General features: G+C 42.2%; 2 protein-coding genes and 1 non-coding gene across 3 annotated transcripts in view; 1 reads left to right on the top strand and 2 right to left on the bottom strand.

The window, feature by feature from the left end:
- Window positions 1-21,567, bottom strand: part of VEPH1 (ventricular zone expressed PH domain containing 1) — a gene marked incomplete at its 3' end in the record, with an annotated part of 37,957 nt that extends 16,390 nt beyond the window's left edge. The window contains exons 1-4 of the mRNA XM_010168888.1: window positions 21,430-21,567; window positions 18,869-19,084; window positions 14,425-14,599; window positions 394-560 (exon numbers count right to left, since the gene is read on the bottom strand). Of these exons, the coding sequence (XP_010167190.1) occupies window positions 394-560; window positions 14,425-14,599; window positions 18,869-19,084; window positions 21,430-21,567 (696 nt within the window). The remainder of the gene's footprint in view (window positions 1-393; window positions 561-14,424; window positions 14,600-18,868; window positions 19,085-21,429) is intronic.
- Window positions 5,057-9,686, top strand: PTX3 (pentraxin 3). Its single transcript, XM_010168887.1, has 3 exons — window positions 5,057-5,204; window positions 5,606-6,127; window positions 9,073-9,686. Exons 1-3 carry the CDS (start codon window positions 5,057-5,059, stop codon window positions 9,684-9,686), a joined length of 1,284 nt encoding a protein of 427 aa, XP_010167189.1.
- LOC114818617 (U6 spliceosomal RNA) lies at window positions 15,115-15,219 on the bottom strand. The gene has a single exon (XR_003766219.1). It is a non-coding gene; the product is annotated as a U6 spliceosomal RNA (small nuclear RNA).
- Window positions 21,568-22,161: the final 594 nt, after the last annotated feature.

Raw genomic sequence — 22,161 nt, 5'->3', positions numbered from 1 at the left:
AAGGTGTCCCTGCTGATGGCAGGGGGGTTGGAACTGGATGAGCTTTAAGGTCCCTTCCAATCCAAACCATTCTATGATTCTAAATATAGTTCTGGGAATTTATACTCAGCTGATAGAGGAAGAGCCAAAAAAGTAGAAAACAGGTTTAACCCAAATGGTTTGGTCCAGCAGAGTCATTGTTATGTTCTCTTTATGATTAGCTGGAGAATTTGGAATGAAATTAAAGAATTCATGGGGAATTAGCATAGGAAAGGACTGTCATGCATGTTATGGGACTCCTCACTGTTTGGAGAGCAGCGAACGGACAGACCCTGCCAAGTCATCTGAAACAAATCAACTCCTCCAGAAGGAGGTGTGGTATGTAGCAGCGAGATCTTCCAAACCCAGTTTTACCCCCAGTTCTCTTTTCCTAGCCACGATCTGGAAGAGCCTGAGGAGATGATGCTGTTCAGCTTGATCCAGCTGAGCCATCAGTGCCACCAGCTCCCTCAGATGGAGGTTTATGGGCTGTGGTTGCTTCTCGTACAGAGCAGGCAGGACACGCAGCAGCATCGCGTTCCCTGAGAACAGAGCAAATGAGAGGCTCTTACTGACTTATTGACTTACTGTTGGTCAATACTCTACAACTGGGGAGAGCCCTAGAAAATCAGCACACACCTGGAGACACCAGTTTTTAAGAATCATCAGTAACAAAGCCAGGGAGGCATAAAACACACTATAGAAAAATATATAGTGGGTCAAAATAGTCTAACTAGAACAAATGATTGCAGGTATAACAATGTGGATGTAAAAAAAAAACCCCAAACAAACACAAAAAGAAAATCCTATTAATTATAATTTTAATTCTCAAGTATATAATGAGAAGGTTGTTTAACGAGCTTTCAGATTTGGAGGATACTCTGTTGAGTCCTCGACCAAACTAAGTGTGATTTAAATTAAAAAAATAGATACAAAAGGCTAGAAAGCACATAAAAGCTGTATTTCTCCTTTGTTAAGATTCAGACTTTCAAATTAAATAAGCAGCATATGGAAAGAATAGTTGGTTATTAAGAGAACTAAATACACATGACAGTAAATTTGAACATAAATAGTTAAGGATGCCATTTCCAGGAATAGAAAGGAGCCAGAGAGAGTCAACTGCAGACACACAAAGATATGCAAAACCCTCTCTCACACATTTTCTTAAGATGTCTGTGCATAATTCAATTTGAAGCCCAGGCTCATACCAAAATATATAACTTCACATTGCTGTACATGCCTGCCTCGATATATTTAAGTTTCACTTGAACAACATATGGAACACATCTGCCTATTGCAATGTAGTATGGCTCTTTTTTTGAAAACCCTTGAAAGTCCTTAAGGTCTCCTTGGATTTGGTTTCCAAAGCTCTCTGGCCTGCTGCTTTTTCTCCCATTTATATCTGAGCCTTATAATTGGATGGAGGTTGGACTCTGTGATCTTGAAGGTCTTTTCCAATCACTACAATCCTGTGATTCAGTAATTTTGGAAGATAAGCAGGTCACTTCACAGATGGTAGAAAAAGGACAGACAGGTCAGACTGGATCACATCGTGCTCTTGCCAGACACAGCAAAAGCATCCCGAGACGCTGTTAGCTCTTGCAGCATCACCTCTGAGCCAAGTAACTAACACATCATTCACTGCAGGTTCAGACAACTTCTAGCTGAACAGATTGTAATGATCCCTACGGGGACCTTTGGCTTGGGAGGAGGAGTGTCTACACACTATTCCGCCAGCCACACTTCTGCATCCTATCCTAAAGTGTTCACTCTGCTTAAAGAATCTTTGGCTTCTCCTTGAAGGCAGCTCTGAGCCCTCCTACAGCCGCTGCCGTGCTAAAGGAAAGGGTCAGTCCCCATCTCTGGTCCCATGGACATGGCAAATTTCTGTCCTGTTCTGTTCTATAAACGAAGAGCAAAGGCCAGTTGCAAAGGAAAGCTATTTGCTGATGAATTACCCTCAACAGATCAGTTGAGTTGTTCAGTTCTGGCCATTTTCTAGCCACATTCTTTATGCAAATGTCTTCATGATATTACAAGTGAATCTGTGTAAAAAGTGGCACCACTTCTACGAGTGTCACTAATGTACCGTGGGATTCATAGAATGGTTTAGGTTGGATGGGACCTTAAAGACCATCTAGTTCCAAAGCACCAAGTCACCCAAAGGTAGAACTAAAACAGTGAGAGGATTTATTTACTTGAACTTTTCTAGACTTACATCTGAGTTTGAAATTGAAAAGTTTTTTAATGAAACACACTAAAAATTAATTTTTCCTCCGGATAATTTAGTGTTTACTAAAGTAAGTCCTTTCTTTGCATTTACACACATTTAGTTTCCTCTGGAAGTTTTTTGCCCATATGGAGCAGTGCCCTTAAGCTCCAGTCAGATTTCAGCAATGGTAACAATTGCAAAAGATAAAATTCCCATGTTCCTGGACAGGCAAAATTAATTGGCCGTAAAAGTGTAGAGGGAAGAAATTCAGTAGAGACAAAGAAAAACGATCAGCTTTAAATGAGGAAAGACAGACACTAACCCAAGACATGCTACTGCCCAAGCTGGGCTATCACAGACAGAAAGGTATCCAAAAAGTAAGACTAATTATTTGATCTGAGAAAACAACCATTTTGTGTATCAGCTGTATTAGAGCAGTGAGGTAATTGGACGTGACACAACACGACAGATTGCAGCCGTGAAACTTTTCCGAACAAAAAGACTTTGTAAAAACACAAATTTGGGCAGTTTCCTACAGCAAACATTGCTGGGTTTATATTCACCAACCAAGATAAATAAAAAGCAAAGGCAATTTAGAAGTAACTTCGTCACTTTGGAGTGATATTTAAATGACCTCACTGATATGGCATTGCTTTTAATTGAATAATCTGTGTATAGAAACTTGTAAACAACCCAAGCAGATACCACAGTTTGTGTCTGTTCTTCGTATAACTTAAGAAAGGTCACACAGCACAACCCAATTCACTCTTTTCTTGTATTTTCACGTTTCTAGTTAGCTCCAAGGAGTACCTCTTGCCATTTGTTTGTCACACCTTTTTGGTTCCTAAGGGATTTACACACACTCAGCTCACCAACCTTTTGATTCTCAGAGCTCGGGCAATCAGAGGTGATATTGTGCCCGTTCCTGACTAATTAACTTCTTTCCATCTTGCTTCATCTGTCTCAGTCTAAACTAAGAGCCTGAAAAGTATATTTGTTATCCAAGAATGGAAAAACATTATACTCAACTCCTTAATTACCTTCATTCCCTCTTCCTCCCCCTACCACCCTTACCCCCAATACTTTCCAGATTAGACGTTTCTCAGGCTTTCCAAGCAGACCACACGCTGAGAATTACGCAATTCAGGCAAAGACTTAACGAACATTTAGGGACACTCCATGGCTTTGCATCACTTTGGTGGTGCTCCCTGCACCCAGGACGAGTAGCAAAGGTTGCCTGGTGCTCAGTCTCTGCTCTGCCCAACCCAGCAGCACACAGAGCTTGTAAAAAAAGTGAGCCCTCCCCCCAAAAAATGAGCCTGATCAGGTACTTCAATGCCACATGGACAGAAGGAGATCTCGAAGCTGTACAGGTATTTTGACATTCACTCCAAATTGAGTGTTCAAAGATAAAAGCCCATGCACCAAGACTAATGTTTTTGTCCTTGATCATAGAATGACCTGGGTTGGAAGGGACCTTCAAGATGATCCAGTCCCCCTGCCATCAGCAGGGACACCTTCCACTAGACCAGGTTGCTCAAAGCCTCATCCAGCCTGGCCTTGAATACTTCCAGGGAGGAGCAGCCACAGCTTCTCTGGCCAACTTGGGCCAGTGTCTCACTACCCTCTGGGTGAAACATTTCCCAATATCTCACCTAAATCTCCCCTCTCTCAGTTTAAAACCATTTCCCCTTGTCCTATCACTCTCTGCCTGTATCAAAAGTCGTTCTCCCTCCTGTTTCTAAACTCCTTGAAATACTGGAAGGACACAATGAGGTCTCCCTAGAGATGAGTGAAGTGAGGCACAAATGGAAAGGGAACAGACTGCAAACTGGATGCAATTATATATGGTTTGTTTTTTTTTTTTTTTGCTATTCTCTGAATATTTCATAGCTAATATGTAATTTGTACCATATTAGCCCTAATCTCACCTAAGCAATGCATCTCTGAAATAATTAATGGCACACTGAACTGAGAAGCTTTCCAGAATTTAAAACAGACTAACACCAATAACAGTCATACTTAGCACTAGATTAATGTCTAATCCAAGCCTTGTGTTGGTTTTTTTCCAGAGTTTAAAGAAACAACACTAATCATGCAGCTGCTAATCTAAATGCTCCCAAAACAAGATACTAACAGCCACGTATTAGCCACATAGTTATGATGTTGTTATTGGTAATTAGGGCTAGAAAAGCAAAACTCTAACAAGCTGTCATTATGAGTCCTCCTTCATTGCTGAAAGCAGTAAACTCACAGTATATAATAGAAGTTTTTTATACATAATGATCAAAAAAACAACAATATTTAGGTTAAACCACACACAGGTATCCAAACCAACTCCAGGCATGTTTATTTTTCTAACAATCCCCTCCAGAGCCCTGGCACATACCAACTACAAAAATGAGTTTGCAGAGAACATTTTCCACACACAAAGAACACAAATAACACAACCAGCCAGCGCTTGTGGGCAGAGAACTCCCAGGGATTTCATCCCCCGCTCTCACATCGCGATCTGCTCTCGCGGGGGAAGCGGCAGCTCCCAAGAGCAGCTTTCCTGTTCCTTCCCCTCCGTGAGTCGGTACATCTCCCCCCACTGCAAACCTGGAAGGCTGGGATTGAGCAAGCTGCACGCCCCCTTCTCCTCTCTCCGCCAAAACCAACAGCCAGAACTGCTCCTATTACACCACTGGCACCAGCATTGCTCATTCATTCAAGCTGAGGCACTCAGAGCATTTATTAGGGGCTCGCTGGCTCTCACTCGCAGTCTTGTCTCCACTGAAGTCTGACTTCGGCTTCAGCTCCAGACAGCTCAGCTATTTGCAGAGAATGCTGCCCCAAGAAATACTTGCTGTGCTGACACTGCTCTGTGTTTTCAGGGCTTCTGTTTCTGTTCTGGATGAAGATGATGACTATGATCTCATGTATGTGAATCTGGATAATGAAATCGAAGGTCCGGTTCTCGGTCCTGAGGACAGTAAGTAGATTTAAACTCAATTTGTGTTAAGTGCAGAATTGCATTCTTTGATGCTTATCTCTTGAAACAGTTGTTATTATTACAAACATAAATTCTTTTTTCAGAGGCAGAAGCATGTGCTTGTACCAGTAGATTATTATGGACAGGACATGCTAAAGCACTTGGATGGCATGGCTTGGAATTTGTTTTACACTCTGTGTTTTTCAGTTTTCCTGCAACAGACTGCCGATGGCACTTAGTTTTAGAACTGCTGTAATGCACTTTTCTGGTTTGATATAGAGGGAAACACGCTGACAGTCTGGAGCACATAAGCCTTACACAGAGCCAGATTTTGTCAAATACTCCTTCCGTTTAAAAATGTAAGTACAAAGGAAAAGCAACATCTGTGTCTTCCATTCCAGCTGCTTCATGCGACTGCCAGCGAGAGCACACCGAGTGGGACAAGCTCTTCATCATGCTCGAGAACTCACAGATGAAAGAGAACATGATGCTTCAGGCGATGGATGAGATCCTGCAAGTGGACCTGCAGACCCTAAAAGAAGAGCTGAGCCAACTCACCACCAACCTGGCGGGCTCCTTCGCCACCGCAGCTGAGAAAGTCACCTCCCACATCGCGTCACAGGTAGAGCAGGCGCTCGCAAGGAGCAGTGACCAAGCTGAAGTAACCAAGAGGCTTCATGAGTGTGAGCAAGGAAAGGTTCTTGAGCATCTTCTGCTGCTGAGTCACAACGTGTCCAGCAGGCTCAGCCGGCTGGAGAGCGCTTGCCTGAGGAGGTCTGAGGTGGAGGCTCAGGAGATGGATAAATTCAGTCCTACCAGAGGAGACAATCTCATCTTGAACTCTCTGTGGAAAGAGCTACAGCAAACCAGAGTTGAACTCAAGGCATCACAGAAATGGGCAGCTCAGCACTTACTGCCAGCAGGTAAGTCCATGTGCGCTATGCTTTACCCACAGCTCTCTTTGGTGGGTCTGTCCAAAAAAACATCCTACACTCCTCTTAAGCACCTTTCCCAAACAGCACAGCAGCTTTGAGCAGTCTGTACATACAGAGAGGAAACCCATTAACTCTTCTCAAAAAAAGAGGTGCTGAGCTTTTCAAACGTGGGATCAAAGCAGGGTTTAATCAAAGTCCTTACACAAGGCAAAGCCAGCTAGGGACCCACCTCCTGCAGGCTCTCCTAGATCAAAACTCTTGCCAGAGAGCAGCAAATGTCTTTTAAACATATAATTGTGTTCTCTCACCTTTTACCTTCCCAGCTGGTAACTCCTACGCATACGCAACAGTCACTGAGCTCTCCCGTTCTTCTCCATGCACGTACCCACTCCTTCCTCTTCCTCAATCCACGTTGTCTCCTCGCCAACTCCAACTGCCCATGAGCAGAGCTGGATCTGAGGACACGCTGCTGATGTCAAGCAGCTTAAGCACGCTTCCCACAGCAGGGAGGGCACATTCTCTGCATGCAACTGTCAGGACAGGCTATTTCCTCGAGCATGGAAAAATGAGTAACACTCTGGTATTGTTGTGGGGTTGTTTTTCCCTTCCAAAATGTTTGCATTGGTCAGCAAGCGAGTTGGCCATCGAAAGATGAGCTCGTATCTCAAATTTCATGGCAGTTTTTCTGTGCACTGTAATACGACAGCCAAAAAAAGCAGCTATAACAACTTAGGTATGGCAGAGCAGACCTCCATCTATTTAAAGTGTGGCTGCAAAATTGCTACAAGCAAAATATAACTATATTGACTATAACTCTGCCCACCAGACAGCTACCACTGCATGTTTTCTAAATGCTGACCTGTCTTTAAGGACCGTTATTTTCCACAAATGTACATTATTGCAGCTTAAAAACCCCTCACAAATCTACACTTGCAGAATCCTGCGAGTACGCGTGAATAGGAAGTTAGGAGTAGAGTTACACCAGCCTTGCCAGCAACCCTTAACAGCACCAGCAGCGTGAGTAAGCTCTTACACAGGTGAGCAAGGAGAGCTTCTTGTAACTATAAAAGCAAAGACAACAACTGACACAAGCCTATCACGATACAAACACAACCTAAAAATAGTTTACATCAAAGCACTTTTTAATCTACCATCAACCCCTCCTTTCACGTAGGGCATGGATTCAGCTTTATAAGTAAATTGCTTTTACTCCTTTATTTATCATAACACTTTAGTAATCTCCTGTGTAGGAGTAGATCTTACAGCATATTTCTTTTTTCCCCCCCAAACACATGAATCTTGCCTTCCAGAAAGCATGATGTCATTCTTTATCTCTCTCCTGTACCAGAGCCAGCCGCGCAGTCAGTTATTCTGCACTAGGTGAGAGTAAAAAACTTGATCAGCATTAAGGGTCTCGGTCTCACCAGGAGAAATTCAGATTACTTCCACTGGTTCCTACATAGTTTTACATGAAGTGTTCTTTTTTTAATTATTTATTTAAAAGATACATTTTAAACACTTCCAGAATCTCTCTCTGGAATTTTTTTTTTTCCAAGGGAATTTTCGGCAACTGACTTTAATTTCTCACATCTTGAATTACTGCCAGCCATACTCTGGAGGGATTTTCTAATCACATTTTTTGTTCTTCAGGGAAGCTGGTTTTAATTTTGTTTAGACCTTCATAATAAAGCCTGAAAGCTTGCTAATTAAAAGCTTTTTCACAATAGTGTTCTTAAGTAGCATTTTAAGGAGTATCCCCCAACAGTTGCTCACTGACCCTGCCCCTCCTCCAAAGGGCCAATGAAGAAATGAAAAATCTGCTCCAAGTCGAAAGGAAGCGGCCTATGAAATAACACAGCAGCCCAGTCCTGGAGGACACAAAGAGTCCTTCATTCACTGAAGCAGAAATTTCCACACACATTTGAGATCCTCTAGCTTGTTTAAACAGGAAACCAACCAGCTTCATGGCAGGAGGAGGCTGCATTTTCCCCTGTGTTGCTTAGAATAATAAGTTTTATACGACTAGGGAACAGGACTGGTGATAATCAGGTAGTTTTCTAAGTTTCATAAATTTCTGTTGGTGCTTTTAAGTATTCTCATTTCTGTTATCATCACATTGATTAATTGGAGAGGAGAGATGAACTCTTTAAAAAACATCAGTCATCTTATACATTTCCCATTCTTAACCAGAGCACGTTAAAGTTTCTGACCAACAGCCCTATAAAGGCAGGGTCAGGAAAGGGAGTCGTTATCATAAATAAATAAACACATCTCAGCAGGCTTCTGCCAACGCTCCCTGCTCCTGCTTCTCAGTAGCCCCTGTCCCCTTCTCCTCTGCTGCCCAGGTATCCACAGGACTCAACATAACTGCTCCTGACACAGCTACCCAGCCTCACCCCGCTATCCCAGCAATGGGATGGTATCCAAACCAGATGTTTGATAGATCACTGAACCCATCTCCTCACCATAACATTGCTGTTTTCATCATTCCATATCGAAAAAAGAGCATGGAGACTAAAACAAGACCTAAATGAAACAGAGAGGACCACCTGACATAATTACCCACTGTAAAGTGCCCATTTCTCTAGGTGACCCAGCAAAAGAGAAGGTCTCTGAGGAGGCATGTCAGAGCAGAAGGCACCTACCCTGCACAGACCCTCGGAGAAGCCCAACTTCCCAGGGCAGACAGGCAGTATTAAACCTAAATGTCACTGTGCATGGCCCAGGACCACCCAATAGACCACTTGTGCAGAGAGGGAAGAGCCAAGCCTTGTTCCTGCAGCCCAATTAGCCCCTGGACCCATCATCCTAAATCCCACTAGATGAGCTGAGCTCTCAGTTCCCTTTGAGAAGCCCAGGGTCAAGGGTCCTAACTTGTGCATGTACAAACAGACCAGTTTTTACTTCCCTGACAATCTTTCTAATTTTTTCAGGGTGTGAAACAGCAATTCTATTCCCCATGCGTTCAAAAAAGATATTTGGGAGCGTTCACCCAACGGCTGGAATGACCCTTCGCTCCTTCACTGCTTGTATCTGGATCAAGGTGACTGAGGCTTTGGACAAAACTATTGTCTTCTCCTACGGAACCAAGTTTAATCCATATGAAATCCAGCTTTATCTCAGCCAGGAGTCTGCAGTGCTTGTTGTTGGTGGTGACCAGCATAAACTAACTGTCAAAAACGTAGTTGTTCCTGGGAAGTGGATCCATCTCTGCAGCACCTGGAGGTCGGAGAACGGATCTGCATCCCTGTGGGTGAAGGGAGAGCTCACAGCCACTGCCTCGGACATTGCTGATGCTCACACCATTCCAGATGGAGGGATTTTGCAGATTGGTCAAGAAAAGAATGGCTGCTGCATTGGAGGTGGATTTGATGAAGCTTTAGCCTTCTCTGGAAAATTAACTGGCTTTAACCTGTGGGACAGAGTGCTCAGTGCTAAAGAGATAGCAGCACAGAGCGGAGAAGATGCATGTGGTATCAGGGGCAACATCGTCGGGTGGGGAGTCACAGAAGTTCTGCCACATGGAGGAGCCCAATATGTTTCTTAAGTTCTGGCAAAGGTGGTTTCTGAAGTAGAGAATGTCTTTAATGAAGAGCTGAACACCAACCTGTACAAGTAAACAGAGCCGTAGGAGCCCACCTCTCTTGAAATTCCCAAGGAAGATTAGAATTGCAAGTTTACAAAACAAGGTACTGTGGAGATAGGATTTGATCTCTGCCTGCTGTTTTGGCAAAACACTGAAAAAACCACATTGGAAAAGCTGTTCCTGAGGTCAGACGACTGCTGTCTCTCTAGCACAGTGTGTTCTGAGGTATCCAAGTGCCACTGTGGACACTGCAGAGTCGGATGGTGCTCCTGGCAGCCCTGCTGAGGCAAACACACCGGGTATCCGGCTGAGCAGACTCTGCGTGGCAGCCACGAGGCTCCTCCAGTCATTGGTTTTGATAGTGCTAATGTGAATTGTACAGAGGAACCACGTCAGATAAGAAATGTGTCGTTTATTAATCGTTGTTAGCAATTTTTAGACTATAACAAAACTAGCTTCTTGTTTAAAGCATTATTTATGCCACGGATGGACCTAACGTATAAAGGTGACATTCCTCATCATAATCTGATGTTACATGTTGAGAAAGCGCAGCTGTATTATATTGTAAATTGACTTTGTAATAATTTTATTGAAATTATTTTTGTAAAGTTGTTCTGTAAATAAAGATACTTTACTAAACTAAAACTTTCCACGCTTCTCATGAACTGCAACTCTGAAAGTAAGTACCAACTGGAAGCTTCTCCATGTTTTGAACCACACAGTTTGAGCTGCTAATAGAAAAAGAACATAAATGCCAACAACTTGGTGACCCTCAGAGGACTGAAATCCAAGCGTTAGCCAGAGATGGCTTTAAAGGCCTGTCAGGATAACAATCTCTTGTGAACGCTGCCACACGGAAGGATCTGCCACTCTAGGGGTTCTCCCACATGGACGTGGCCACTGGTACAGAAAAGATGTTTTACATATTAACACATGCCACACACTTCCCTGGAAGTGTTGAAGGCCAGGCTGGATGAGGCTTTGAGCAACCTGGTCTAGTGGAAGGTGTCCCTGCTGATGGCAGGGGGGTTGAGACTGGATGAGCTTTAAGGTCCCTTCCAATCCAAACCATTCCATGATTCTATGTGCATTGACCTGAGGCTGTGCTAGCACGGCGCTTGGAGGCTGAAGGAAGGATTGGTTTTGAGATATCCCCAAATAAAAAAATATAAATAATCAATTGGTACCCCATGCATAATGCTGGTCACTTGAGGAGGACACACAGGTTTGAAATACATTTAGATACCCAAAGTAATCAACTTGTTTGGTGCTAACAGGGGGTTTGTAGAAGGCAGAATTGATGGCAGCAGCTTTCTTCTCTCATGTTCTCAAGCTTATTGAAAAGCCACTAAACACAGGGCTGGATATGGTGCATAAGAAGCAGACACAGAGAGCCAAGACAGCGGTGGGGATCTGTGTGTAGAAAAATGAGCTGAAGTAGACAATGATGAATCGTTATTTGCTGGATATGTAACTATTTATGGCAAGAAGAATTCTTCACTACCTGTCGAAGCCTCTGAACAAGTTATGGTGGAGAATATCTTACTCAAAGCAACAGTTCCCACTAGAAGCAGGGCACCCTTCAGCTCTACTCACATATTTCTCTGTCTCTCTTCCCTACAGATGTCCTAAGACCACACTTTGAAATGTTTCTCAACGTGTCACTGCTATGCTTATTCCTGAATACAGTGCAGCTACCAGACCCTTCTTTCCACAAGACAAAAGTAGTAAGAAAAAGCTGTGACAAGGGAATTTCCACTTTACTGTGCCATTCAATGGGGTTGTCCTTCATAGCTAAAGTTATATGATCTGCTCCAAAGTTTTGGCAACACTGGTTATTTAAGGTAAAAATAAATGCTCTGACTGGTGGAATTTCTCCTATCATCCTTCAATAAAAACGTATCTAAATTATAAATACTCAGTTGTAAGTATGAGAAAAATTCCTTACTAAATATCTGCAAATAACCTTAACTACAAAACAATGAAGTACTACCTCTGTTCATTTGCTGTCAGCCAGAAAACAGATCTTCAGAGTTAAGAAAAACTCTTGAGGTCCCAGCATTGAGCAAGGGCAAAACCACTCTGAAATCCTCTTTCCATACAGTGCCCCCCGTTAAATGAAAACAAATGTTTATGAAACACAGCAGAAAAAAAAAGCAAAATCCTCAAAAAGATTACCAAAAATCCTTCCTGGCTCTTTTCTGACTGTGCCTCATACCTGAAATACTTTGTATTGGAAATAGCCTTTTCCTATCTCTGTTCTGGTTTGGCAGATGACCAAATACAAAGCCAGTCCTTTCATTCTCACTGACTCAGCTGGAAAACTCTCCTCTTTCTAACTGATTTGCTCTTCGTTATCACTTCTGTGGACAAGCAAAGCTTTCCTACAGACTAGTCCCCTTCTGTCCAGCACCAAAAGTCACCTCCACCAGTATGTTTCATTTTTTTTCTCTTTCCTTCCTAGCTTAACTACATTTTTCTTTGTCAACAGTTACTTTGTGTGTTTGGAAAACACCAAGTAAATAATATTTTGTGGGTGTTTGGGCTCCAAATGTGGAGAAAGCCACCGTGACCCTGCTCTTTCACCAGAAAGGAAGCAAGCACAAGACATGCACGTCTGGAGTACGTTGCTGGCCCAGTTCTGCTCTCTAACATACCTCTGCTGAATGAGGCATCCACATCCCTGCCTGAGCTCCTCTGGAAGGTGGAGCGGCCGTGGGACTCTCAGATTACAACAACCACTGCAGGGTAGTTTTGCTGCTGTCCCCTGGAAATGGGACTAAACCTGCCTGATCCCTCACGCTGATGGAAGGTGTCAGCACAGGGGCTGTCAGCATCACGGGCACCGAACAGACATCTGCGTGTTTGGAAGCTGAGTTCACGCTAACAGGAACAGAGTAGTTAAACACACTTTCTAAAGAGCTCTTTTTTAGCTAATAAGATAAGAAACTGATTATGCAGCCAAACAGTTGCCCCAAGTAATAAAAAAAAAAAAAAAATCCAGTTAGCTCTCAAACACTCGCAGGCAACGGGCCAAAGTCTACTATCAGTCTCACTGGTGCCATTAGGCTGAGCCCCGTCTGTGCAGCACCAGAACAAGGCCCTTTGTCTCCACGCTGCTTTGTCAATTCATCCTTAGCAGCTTATCCTCTTGCTTCCCTTCTCCCTTCAGCAAACACTCAGCCTTTAAAGCGTGGTTCTTAGCCTGCTGCAAACCAACCTTTTCATGCCTGAAATAGAAATTACGTACAGTTCAGTTAAGCCAGTATGTAAAACAGAGCACTTTGCCTATTCAAACTCTTCCAGTCTGGAATTTCCAAACCTGATGTCCACAGCAACATCTGCTGGTAGAATAACATAAAGACACAAAAACAAGCAGGCAGAGTCACAGAAACACAGAATCACAGAATGGCAGGGATTGGAAGGGACCTCAAAAGATCATCCAGTCCAACCCCCCTGCCGGAGCAGGAACCTAAACGAGATCACACAGGAAGGTGTCCAGGCGGGTCTCGAATGTCTCCAGAGAAGGAGTCATGATGAAGCCTTCAGTTGTGGGTGTTAATCACTTTTCCTAAACCTATGACTACAATAAACCCTGTTTCACTTTATTTCTTTCTATTAATAGCACTGAGTTATAAGTGGTAATGCACAAAGGTAATACATAAATACTGATGTCACAGGTCTTAAAAGAATTATCCATGTGCCTTAAGTTGTTAGCAATATTCTTTTCCTGGACTCAATTAGTATTATCACTGAGCTCATACAGATTTATCACATTTATCACACATTTGTCCTTAAACAAAGTGGATAGAAAGATGCAAACTCTTACCATAACGTCTTAACGACAAAATTACTTTCCAGCTTAGCTATCCTTCCATAAAACACCTAAAAATAGCTACACTCCATTTATATTTTTTAATAAATACAGAATGCACAGGTTTAATTTGTGGGCTTAACATCTTAATAATAATGTTCTTGGAATAATTAGACAGTTATTGCTCCTTATTGCTATTACCTGTACACGAAGAAAAACAAACGGTGCTTTTACTACTGCAGTAGCACTGCATTGCAACAAATACTGTGAACTTCACAACTTCTACTAAATTGGACTTCCTTTTGTAGAGGTTTGAATATTTTTGGCTTTTTTAAACCACAAAAATAAAATGTCCAGAGTTTAGCAATAAAATTCTACCTGAAGTTAATAATGTAGGCAAAATTAAAGAGCCACTACAAAGATTTTGTACCTTACATTTGAGTGTTTTGCCACAGAACGGGATTCATTTCATCCCCATTTATATTTTGGAGTATTGCCAATGACACTAATAGAAAGGATAATAGCCCAGTCACTAGTGTCTCATATCATGGCTTATAATTTGAAGTCCATTAGTACAGTATTCTAACAAGTAACCACGTGTTTCCTACCCTATGGGTCATCCAATCTATAATGAAACTTCCAGAGTCAACAAAATTCAGTGAATTCATGTACTCTTGAAAACTATTCCTCGATATAGTCTGTTATTAAATTGTCTAACATGTTTTATCACATGTTTATAGGTATGTCCATATGTATACTTCATACATACACGTCTCATACATGTTTTTACATATAACATGTTCATATATATACTTAATGCAGCCTAACTAATTTACTGGTGGGGACGCTGCAAGACTAAATCCAAAACCTCAGTGTTGTTCCTACCTTGAAGGACACTTTTGACAATGGTGTCTGTGTGATCAGCCAGCAGATCTGCTTTAGCGATTGCAGCCAAGGACAGATAACTCGACATGTTTCTGCACAGTTCCTTATTGCCTCTCTGAAGAAATTTCACTGCCACTGGGATAGCTAAGGCCATTACTGGAGGTCGATTGTAATTCTGTAAAAACATGAAAAACCACTGAAAAGTTAAGCAGCTGACAAAAATGATTAAAAATAAAGCCTCATGCTAATCAGAGTAGAAGAACAAAAATCAAAACAACAGGGAAGGGAAAAAAAAGCAAGAAAACACATCAAGAAAGGTTATGTTTTGGTAACACCACTGAAGGCAGACGTCAAAGTAAGAGTGAGTAAGGAAATTTAAAAGTATTGCACCAGGAGATGCTAATAACACACCTATTTTTGTCTTCTGCAAGAGGAGCAAACACAATATTAAGTGCACTAGTTGAACATTAACTGCTGTAACATTTCTAACAAGACATCTTGTGCTCAGTACTCTCAGGGAAGACAGCAGAATCTGTACCCATCATCCACACAGAGTAGGTAGGGGAGAGAATTGGGGGGCAAAGGTAAGGAGACTCATAGGGTGAGAGAAGAACAATTTAATCATGGAAATAAATGAAAACTTAAAATTATAATGATATTAAAGTAATAATAATAGTAATAAAATATACAAAAAATGTAGACTGCTTCAGGAATGTGCATATCATCCTTGTGCAGGCGCCATGCTCATCTTTTCTGTATCATTTCAATTTCAGTACATGTGCTGCTGAATTGAACAAACGAGTGACCCCCAGTGCCATTGCTCACCACCCGCCCACCCAGCCCGGCCCGTTCCCAGATCACGATCCCGGAGAAGCCACAATCCCGACCCGAAACCGCAATCCCGGGAGAGCCAGAGCCTGAGCCAAAGCCAGAGAGAGCAAGAGAGGAAGAGCCCCTCATGGATCTCCTGCCCATGGGGGACAGGAGATGGAACAGCCCCTTGGCAGAGCCAAATGCCCATGGGGCTGAGTCATTGCAATATTCCTCGCCCCCTCTAGATCTTGCCCCTGTAGACCAGCAAAACATGAAGTCCTTCAACTTCCTGCAAAGTTAAAATATTGGTCTGTGATCAAAATTCTTTTCATCCCAAATCCCAGCTGAACCCAAACCCCAGCGCTGTTCCAGCTGCTGAAAAGAACCAGTTCTGGCCCAGCTCAGCACCAGGACAGAATCTTAATTTCAGGCATGGATACATCTCCCCCACCACAAGTCACAGCTTCCCTCATCTAAACCAAAGTGTGTTGCTACTCCAAGTTTTGGCTTATCTTTGTGCTGGCAGAGACCACGTGAAGAAAGGGCTCCTCTGTTCCCAGAGCAGGATCTCATGCTAAGCCACTGCGACCAAATCAAAGGAAATGAGGAGAAGAGTACACATAAGTAAGCGTACTGGGAGACTTACCCACAGGGCAACAGCTTTAGTATTGAAGACAAATTTTCCTCTAATAATTTGGATTTCCTTTCTTAAACTCCAGTCAATTTCTCTGAACCTCGGGTCAACTGAAATTTTTCAAGACAGCTAACTTCTGTCCTCAAAAAGGCACCGAGCTGCAGTCATCTCAGGGTTATCTGCATGGACACTTACGTTGTGACATCAAGGTCAGAAAAGGTTTTCTGCACCTATTTGTAGATGTGAAATTGTGTGCACAGACCATACGCATCTACTGCCCATTAAGTTCCCATACATAACTGCCCTTGAAACTAGTAGGATATGTTTATATGTAACTGAGGACCTACATTCTTTCTGGAGCCTCCTTAATCAGTGCTTTTCTCTCATCTTCACTCAATTTTGAACATCTCTTTGAAACTGGAGTACATCATTGTTTTTGAAAATAATCCTGCAATATGATTGTATTTAATTAGCATCTAAAACCACAAGCAACCGCTGGAACCCAGATGTTTCAAAAAGCAACAAAATAGTGCAAAGAAAGGCAGTCCAGACTTAACACATGCTCAGGCTGGAGCAGTATTGAAAAAAATTAATTTAGATCTGAGGAAAAAAAAAAAAAAAACAACCAAGTTTATTGTTCTAGATGCCCTGCTACATTGCCTGCTGGGCCAGCTCTGCCTCCATCAGCAGTACCTGCCTTTGCTATTAGCCTCACAGAGAGCAGGACTGACCCTAATTAAGGCTCCATTGTGCTACTCACCCAATGCAAAAGAGCCAAGTTTAACCAACTATGAGGATTTTTCTTTGCAACGGAGATCTGCCAAGCAGTGGAGTGCTGCAGCCACTCTGGGACAGTCCCCTTCCGACAGCCCCTAAGGAAGAAGGGGCTGCAGCAGCTCCTGAACATCAAGACAGCATATCATGGCAACTGCTATGTGACCAAAACCTGCACCTTCAATGAGAAAAATGAATGGAGCTTTATGCAGCAACATGTTTAAATCAACATTATGCCTCATTATATTGGGCTGAGTAGGAGCCAAATTCTGTCTCCACGTTACACTCTGGGACTCCATGCAGAAAGAACGGGAAGATAAGGTCTGGCCCCCTGACTATGATTTAGAAGATCTAAGAAAATTCCGAAGAACAATTTTGTTTTCCCTCATACAATAACAAAATACTTAGTTAAGAAAAGGTTTGAATTCAGATGGAAGGAGAAAGGTTTCATTTGTTCCACTGTAAATATCAGGGCATGAATGCAGACTTATGAAAATGTGAAAGTGACAATGAAAACCAGATTTCAATAATACGATCTGGTGATGTTTGCAAACCTAGAGGACCTCCCTGCTGCTAATATCAACAGAAACATGCTGTGAGATTCAACCCAGCTGTCAGATACTCATTACTACTTCAACTATCCCTCATGTATTGTATAAAAATTCGTTTTATGCCTTCTTTCTTTTTTTTTTTTTTTTATGCAAAGGAACTTACTGATAATAGCTCTGTTTCAGGGAGCAGTAAACGTACTTTTATAACTTTCTCATTACATTCCAATGAACTCTTTTCTTGAAGTAATGTGCAATACAGTGCAATCCCTAAAACATCTGGGTATGAGCTAGCTTGATTTAGGCACACAGTTGCCAACAGCACAAGCTGAAAGCTCAGACAAGCCATCAAATACTTTAGAAAGCGTATTCTATGATAATATTAAAGTATTGCTGTGGGAGTTTAACTTGGTTGGCAGCCAAACACCACACAGCTGCTCACACGCACCCAGGGAATAGGGGAGAGAATTGGAGGGGTAAAGGTGAGTAGACTTGTAGGGTGAGATAAGAACAATTTAATAATTGGAGTAAAATAAAATTAAAATAGTAATGATAATTTTTTATATATATATATATATACACACACACATATACACACACACATATATATTAAAAAAATGAGTCATGCACAGTACAGTTGCTCACCACCTGCCGAAAGCGATCCCAGAGGAGTGGAAAAGGAACCCCAAACCCAAAACCCCAATCCCAGAAGAGTGAGCCAGAGTGATTCCCAAGAGAATCTGCAGCTTTCCAGTCAACCCTGGTTGATGTACTGACCATGATGTAATATTATATGGAATATCTCATTGGCACACTGGATTCCTCCCCCCCCACCACCTTTAAATGGCTTTTCATCCTCAGCTTACTTTTGTAAAAAGCCTTGGAACAGCCCACTCCTATCCCCAGAAGGCTGCTACATATGAAGACATCTTCTTTTTAGTCTTGCATTCATAGGGAGCAATAGTTCATAGCTGACTGAGTTCCAACAGGACCCAATTTCAGCTGTTCTTCCAGCAAATGTCTTTGGGACCTAAATGCTTTTTCTGTCTTGCTGTTGCTGCCACCAACATTTAGTAAAATATTCTAAGACATTCCAACACTCCTGGCCAGTGCATAGCTCTTTTCTAGTCCTCTGTTTAGAGTAGTAGCTCAGAAGTCATTTTTTCTGCATTGTGGCTGGACTCAGCTTTTACAATCCAGGGAGATCCCCCTTACTGACAGGATATCTAATGATCTAAAGTTCACGCGGTTAAAATCTTTTTGGTATTTTGCTGCCTTCCAGAAACATTCCAAAGAATAACCACTTCCCTGATTTTAAGTGCTTTCAAATGAATCTTTCTGTAACCACAGAAAATAATAGTCCTATGTCTCCCACGTTAATACTTACACAAAATGTTAATGCTTTGAATTAATGGAGCATTAAGATAATGAAATCTGGCACTAAACAATCGAGACACTTCTGAAGATAAGGTAGCTGCCAAAACTTTTGATTCACTGCAATGGATGCCATGGACATGAAACGATACACATTAACATTTTGGGCCATATTCTTGGTTTTAAACAAATGCAATCACTCCCATGCACCCTCAGAAAACAAAGTACAGCTGCTTTTTAAAAGCTAAAACTAAATAGCTGAGGAATGCGTTACACTCCTTCACTTTCAGCTCAGACTCACCTGCAAGATACAGCTCATAATATCAGATGCGATTTTGGCATGTGGTGTGTCCTCATCTTTTCCAGAAGGTTTCAGGTTGTGCTCTAGACACGACTCCCAGAGAGCCACGAGGGCCTTCCCGTGCTTTTCGATGGATGCTGTCTCCCTGATGGCAGTGGTGATGCGTGTGATGCAGATTTCCACCACAGCCTGGTCATTGTCATTGGTCTGGTAGTCCTGATTCAAATCAAAAGACATTTGTCAATGAATTCCCATCCTTTTCAAGGACCCCACAAAATTTACCTGAAGACATTAAGTTTTTGTAACTATCCAGTGTCTATTTTCTCACTTCCTCCTTTACAACAAAGACTTAGTGTGATTAAACACAGAAATTAATCATCCCACAAACAATTCACTAGTTTAGGTCTTAATTCTCTTTGTTGTAAAGGTATGGATTATGTTTATCAAATGATTTTTAGTAGGCTGTCTTGAAGCATGGCCTTCTTGACCAGAGATTGCAGCCACACACCTTAGAACCACTTACACAGGCCTCTTCTCCCATAAGCATCCTAAAACTGAAACGGGAATTGTTATATCCCCAACATATAGAGCCAAATGCAGGGTCCCAAATATTTCACATCATGTCGAGTTCCTGATGTAAACACAGTTAGTTTCAATTAGTATCAATGTAACATGAATTAAGTTAATTAAATGGGCTTTATCACCAAATCCTGTAATCCCTCATAATCACCAACACAGATGTCACATGGATATGGAACAGCAGTGCTTTGCCATAACTTAAAGGACCCAGAATACAGAATCACCATCCCTTGGTCTAACCTATGTTATTCTACTGTAAAAGCAATGAAAATAAAGGACAGACTGAAGTATTAATCAAAAGGCATTGTTTTTGCTAGATAAAACATAGTCATTTTTAAAGGGCTGGAGAGAAGCTCAGCACTAGCTCGCAGAAGTTCAGCTCCAGAGTTAGCTCAGGGGGCTGCGTGTGTCAGTGTGGTACGACAGCTTGTCACAGGCAGAAATCATCACGTTTGGGTCCATCTCAAAGCAGTTCTCTGCCTTTGCTCACAGCTGGCCCTCCACAAGCTTCGCTTGGCATGAGAGAAAAATCCATGTGCTTATTAAAATAAGAAAACACACTTTTTCTTTTGTATAAAATTACCTCTTGATAAAGGGGTGAACCAGTTAACAGGTGCTGGCTGGGATGGCACAGGAGCAAACCCTTGGTGAGAGTCATGGTCACTGGTTGTGTGTGGACATGGAGAGCAGAGCAGTCCTGTCCTCACTGCTGTGAAATTCCTCATATTTGGGGAAAAAAAACCCATCCTCACCCCTCTGTCAAATCCAGCTGCCCGATCTCCAGAGCCCTCTGGTGGGAATCACTGCTCAGCAGCTCTGCGGGATGCTTCAGCTGCTTAACGCAGCCTGGTGTGTTTGTGAAGATACTTTGTAGCAAATTCAGGCATTTTTCCTCTCAAAAAGTATTTTAGGGGGGATTTGTGTAAAATTCCCGATAAGCTGCAGTTAGGTGAGTTAAAGTACATCACAAACAGCAGAGGCAACGGCCAGGATAACTCAATTAGTGTTCTGAAAGACTGTGCAGCTGTAATAGGTGCCAAAGAAATGCCCAAAGAGAAGAGCCGGTGTGCAGCGGCTGTCCTGATGCATGAGTGGGTTCTTGCTGGAGCTGGCAGCGCTGTGATCAACGCTCTGCGAGTCACCGGTGCCAAAACCGATTCTAAAATCACCCGCTACACAAAGTGCCCGAGAAGTGCAGTCGTGAGAACATGTGTGTGTTGCTAATTGAATATCCTAAGGCTCAGAAAAGATTTTCCCTTCCCTTCAGCAGACTGGAATCGGGGAGGATAAAGAGCTTTATTTTTTTTAAATATTTTTCAGCAGCACTTTTAAAGAGTTCACCAAAATCTGTCAGAACTTTCTGCTGCAAACAGAATATACACTATACATACAGTGCACCTGTAAGCTCTTGCTGATCTTTACTATGCCTTAAATAACTATTTAATAAAAATTATTGTAGGGGGCCTACAAGAAAGCTGGGGAAGGACTTTTCATAAGGGCAGTTAATGACAAAACAAGGGGAAATGGGTTTAAGCTGAAAGAGGGGAGGTTTAGATTAGATATTAGGAAGAAGTTCTTCACTGTGAGGGTGGTCAGACACTGGCCCAGATTGCCCAGAGAAGCTGTGGCTGCTCCTCCCTGGAAGTGTTGAAGGCCAGGCTGGATGAGGCTTTGAGCAACCTGGTCTAGTGGAAGGTGTCCCTGCTGATGGCAGGGGGGTTGGAACTGGATGATCTTTAAGGTCCCTTCCAACCCAAACCATTCTATGATTCTATGATTATTATAAAGATGAACTTGAAATATCTTTAAAGGAAATCCAGCTAGCAGGAATTTGATTTGATTACCACATTTTTAAATCTTGCACTTTGCTCAGCATTCTTGAGTGTTTTTAGAAACTTAAATTGCATATGTCCCTATCTGTAATATTTTATTTATACAATATATTCAATCTCAAGAAAAAGTAAGGACAGTGTTTCACTTACCACAGATGAACTAATTATTCTTATTTGTTCAAGAGCTTCTGAGAGGCTTCCTTCAATTTCAGCATCCTCTAAGGAGAAAAGATCCCCTGCACGTGAAAGGTCCTTTTGTGCCAAAACCAGCCCAAAGAGATGATGCATGGCTGTGTTTGCTGCCGCTCAGCCAGTCCTCTGCATGCACCATGGGCATGAGTGACTCAAACGAGGACAGAATGGAAACAATCCTGTGTACCAGGGATCAGTTTAATATGAAGAGTAAATCTAGGGCATATTTCAAGAATTCCTTGGCTCCAATCTAAAAGGAAAAAAAAAAAGAGGGAAGGGATTATCAATGCATTGACTGTCATATTCCAGTTTAACAAAGATTTTTAAATTGTGTATGGAAGCAGCATCCCCTGGATCCAGGGATGTCCTTAAGCACGTACCACCAACTGCAAGTTGAAGGACCTTTTGCCCTCCAACACTAAGTAGTTTTAAATTAGTTAAACAATACATAAACTTTTAATAAATAAAGCCAAGTTTTTTTGTCCTTTCCATGCACATCACCTGAGCAGGATGGTGACTGGACTAACTGCTAAGGATTACAAACGGCCTCTCCATGGTCAGGAGCAGCACGGAGCTAGAGGCAGTGGGTGAAGCCGCTTGTTTGTTTTCTGGGCTGTTGTGTCTTGACTCCAGAAATACATGATTAGCCAGATTGAGAAGATAACGATTTTTGTTTAGAAAAACAGTCAG

This window comes from Antrostomus carolinensis, unplaced genomic scaffold (genome assembly GCF_000700745.2).
Source record: "Antrostomus carolinensis isolate BGI_N321 unplaced genomic scaffold, ASM70074v2 scaffold8105, whole genome shotgun sequence".
Classification (NCBI taxonomy): domain Eukaryota; kingdom Metazoa; phylum Chordata; class Aves; order Caprimulgiformes; family Caprimulgidae; genus Antrostomus; species Antrostomus carolinensis.
Note: the sequence above shows the minus strand (reverse complement) of the source record. Positions and strands in the feature narration are given on the sequence as shown.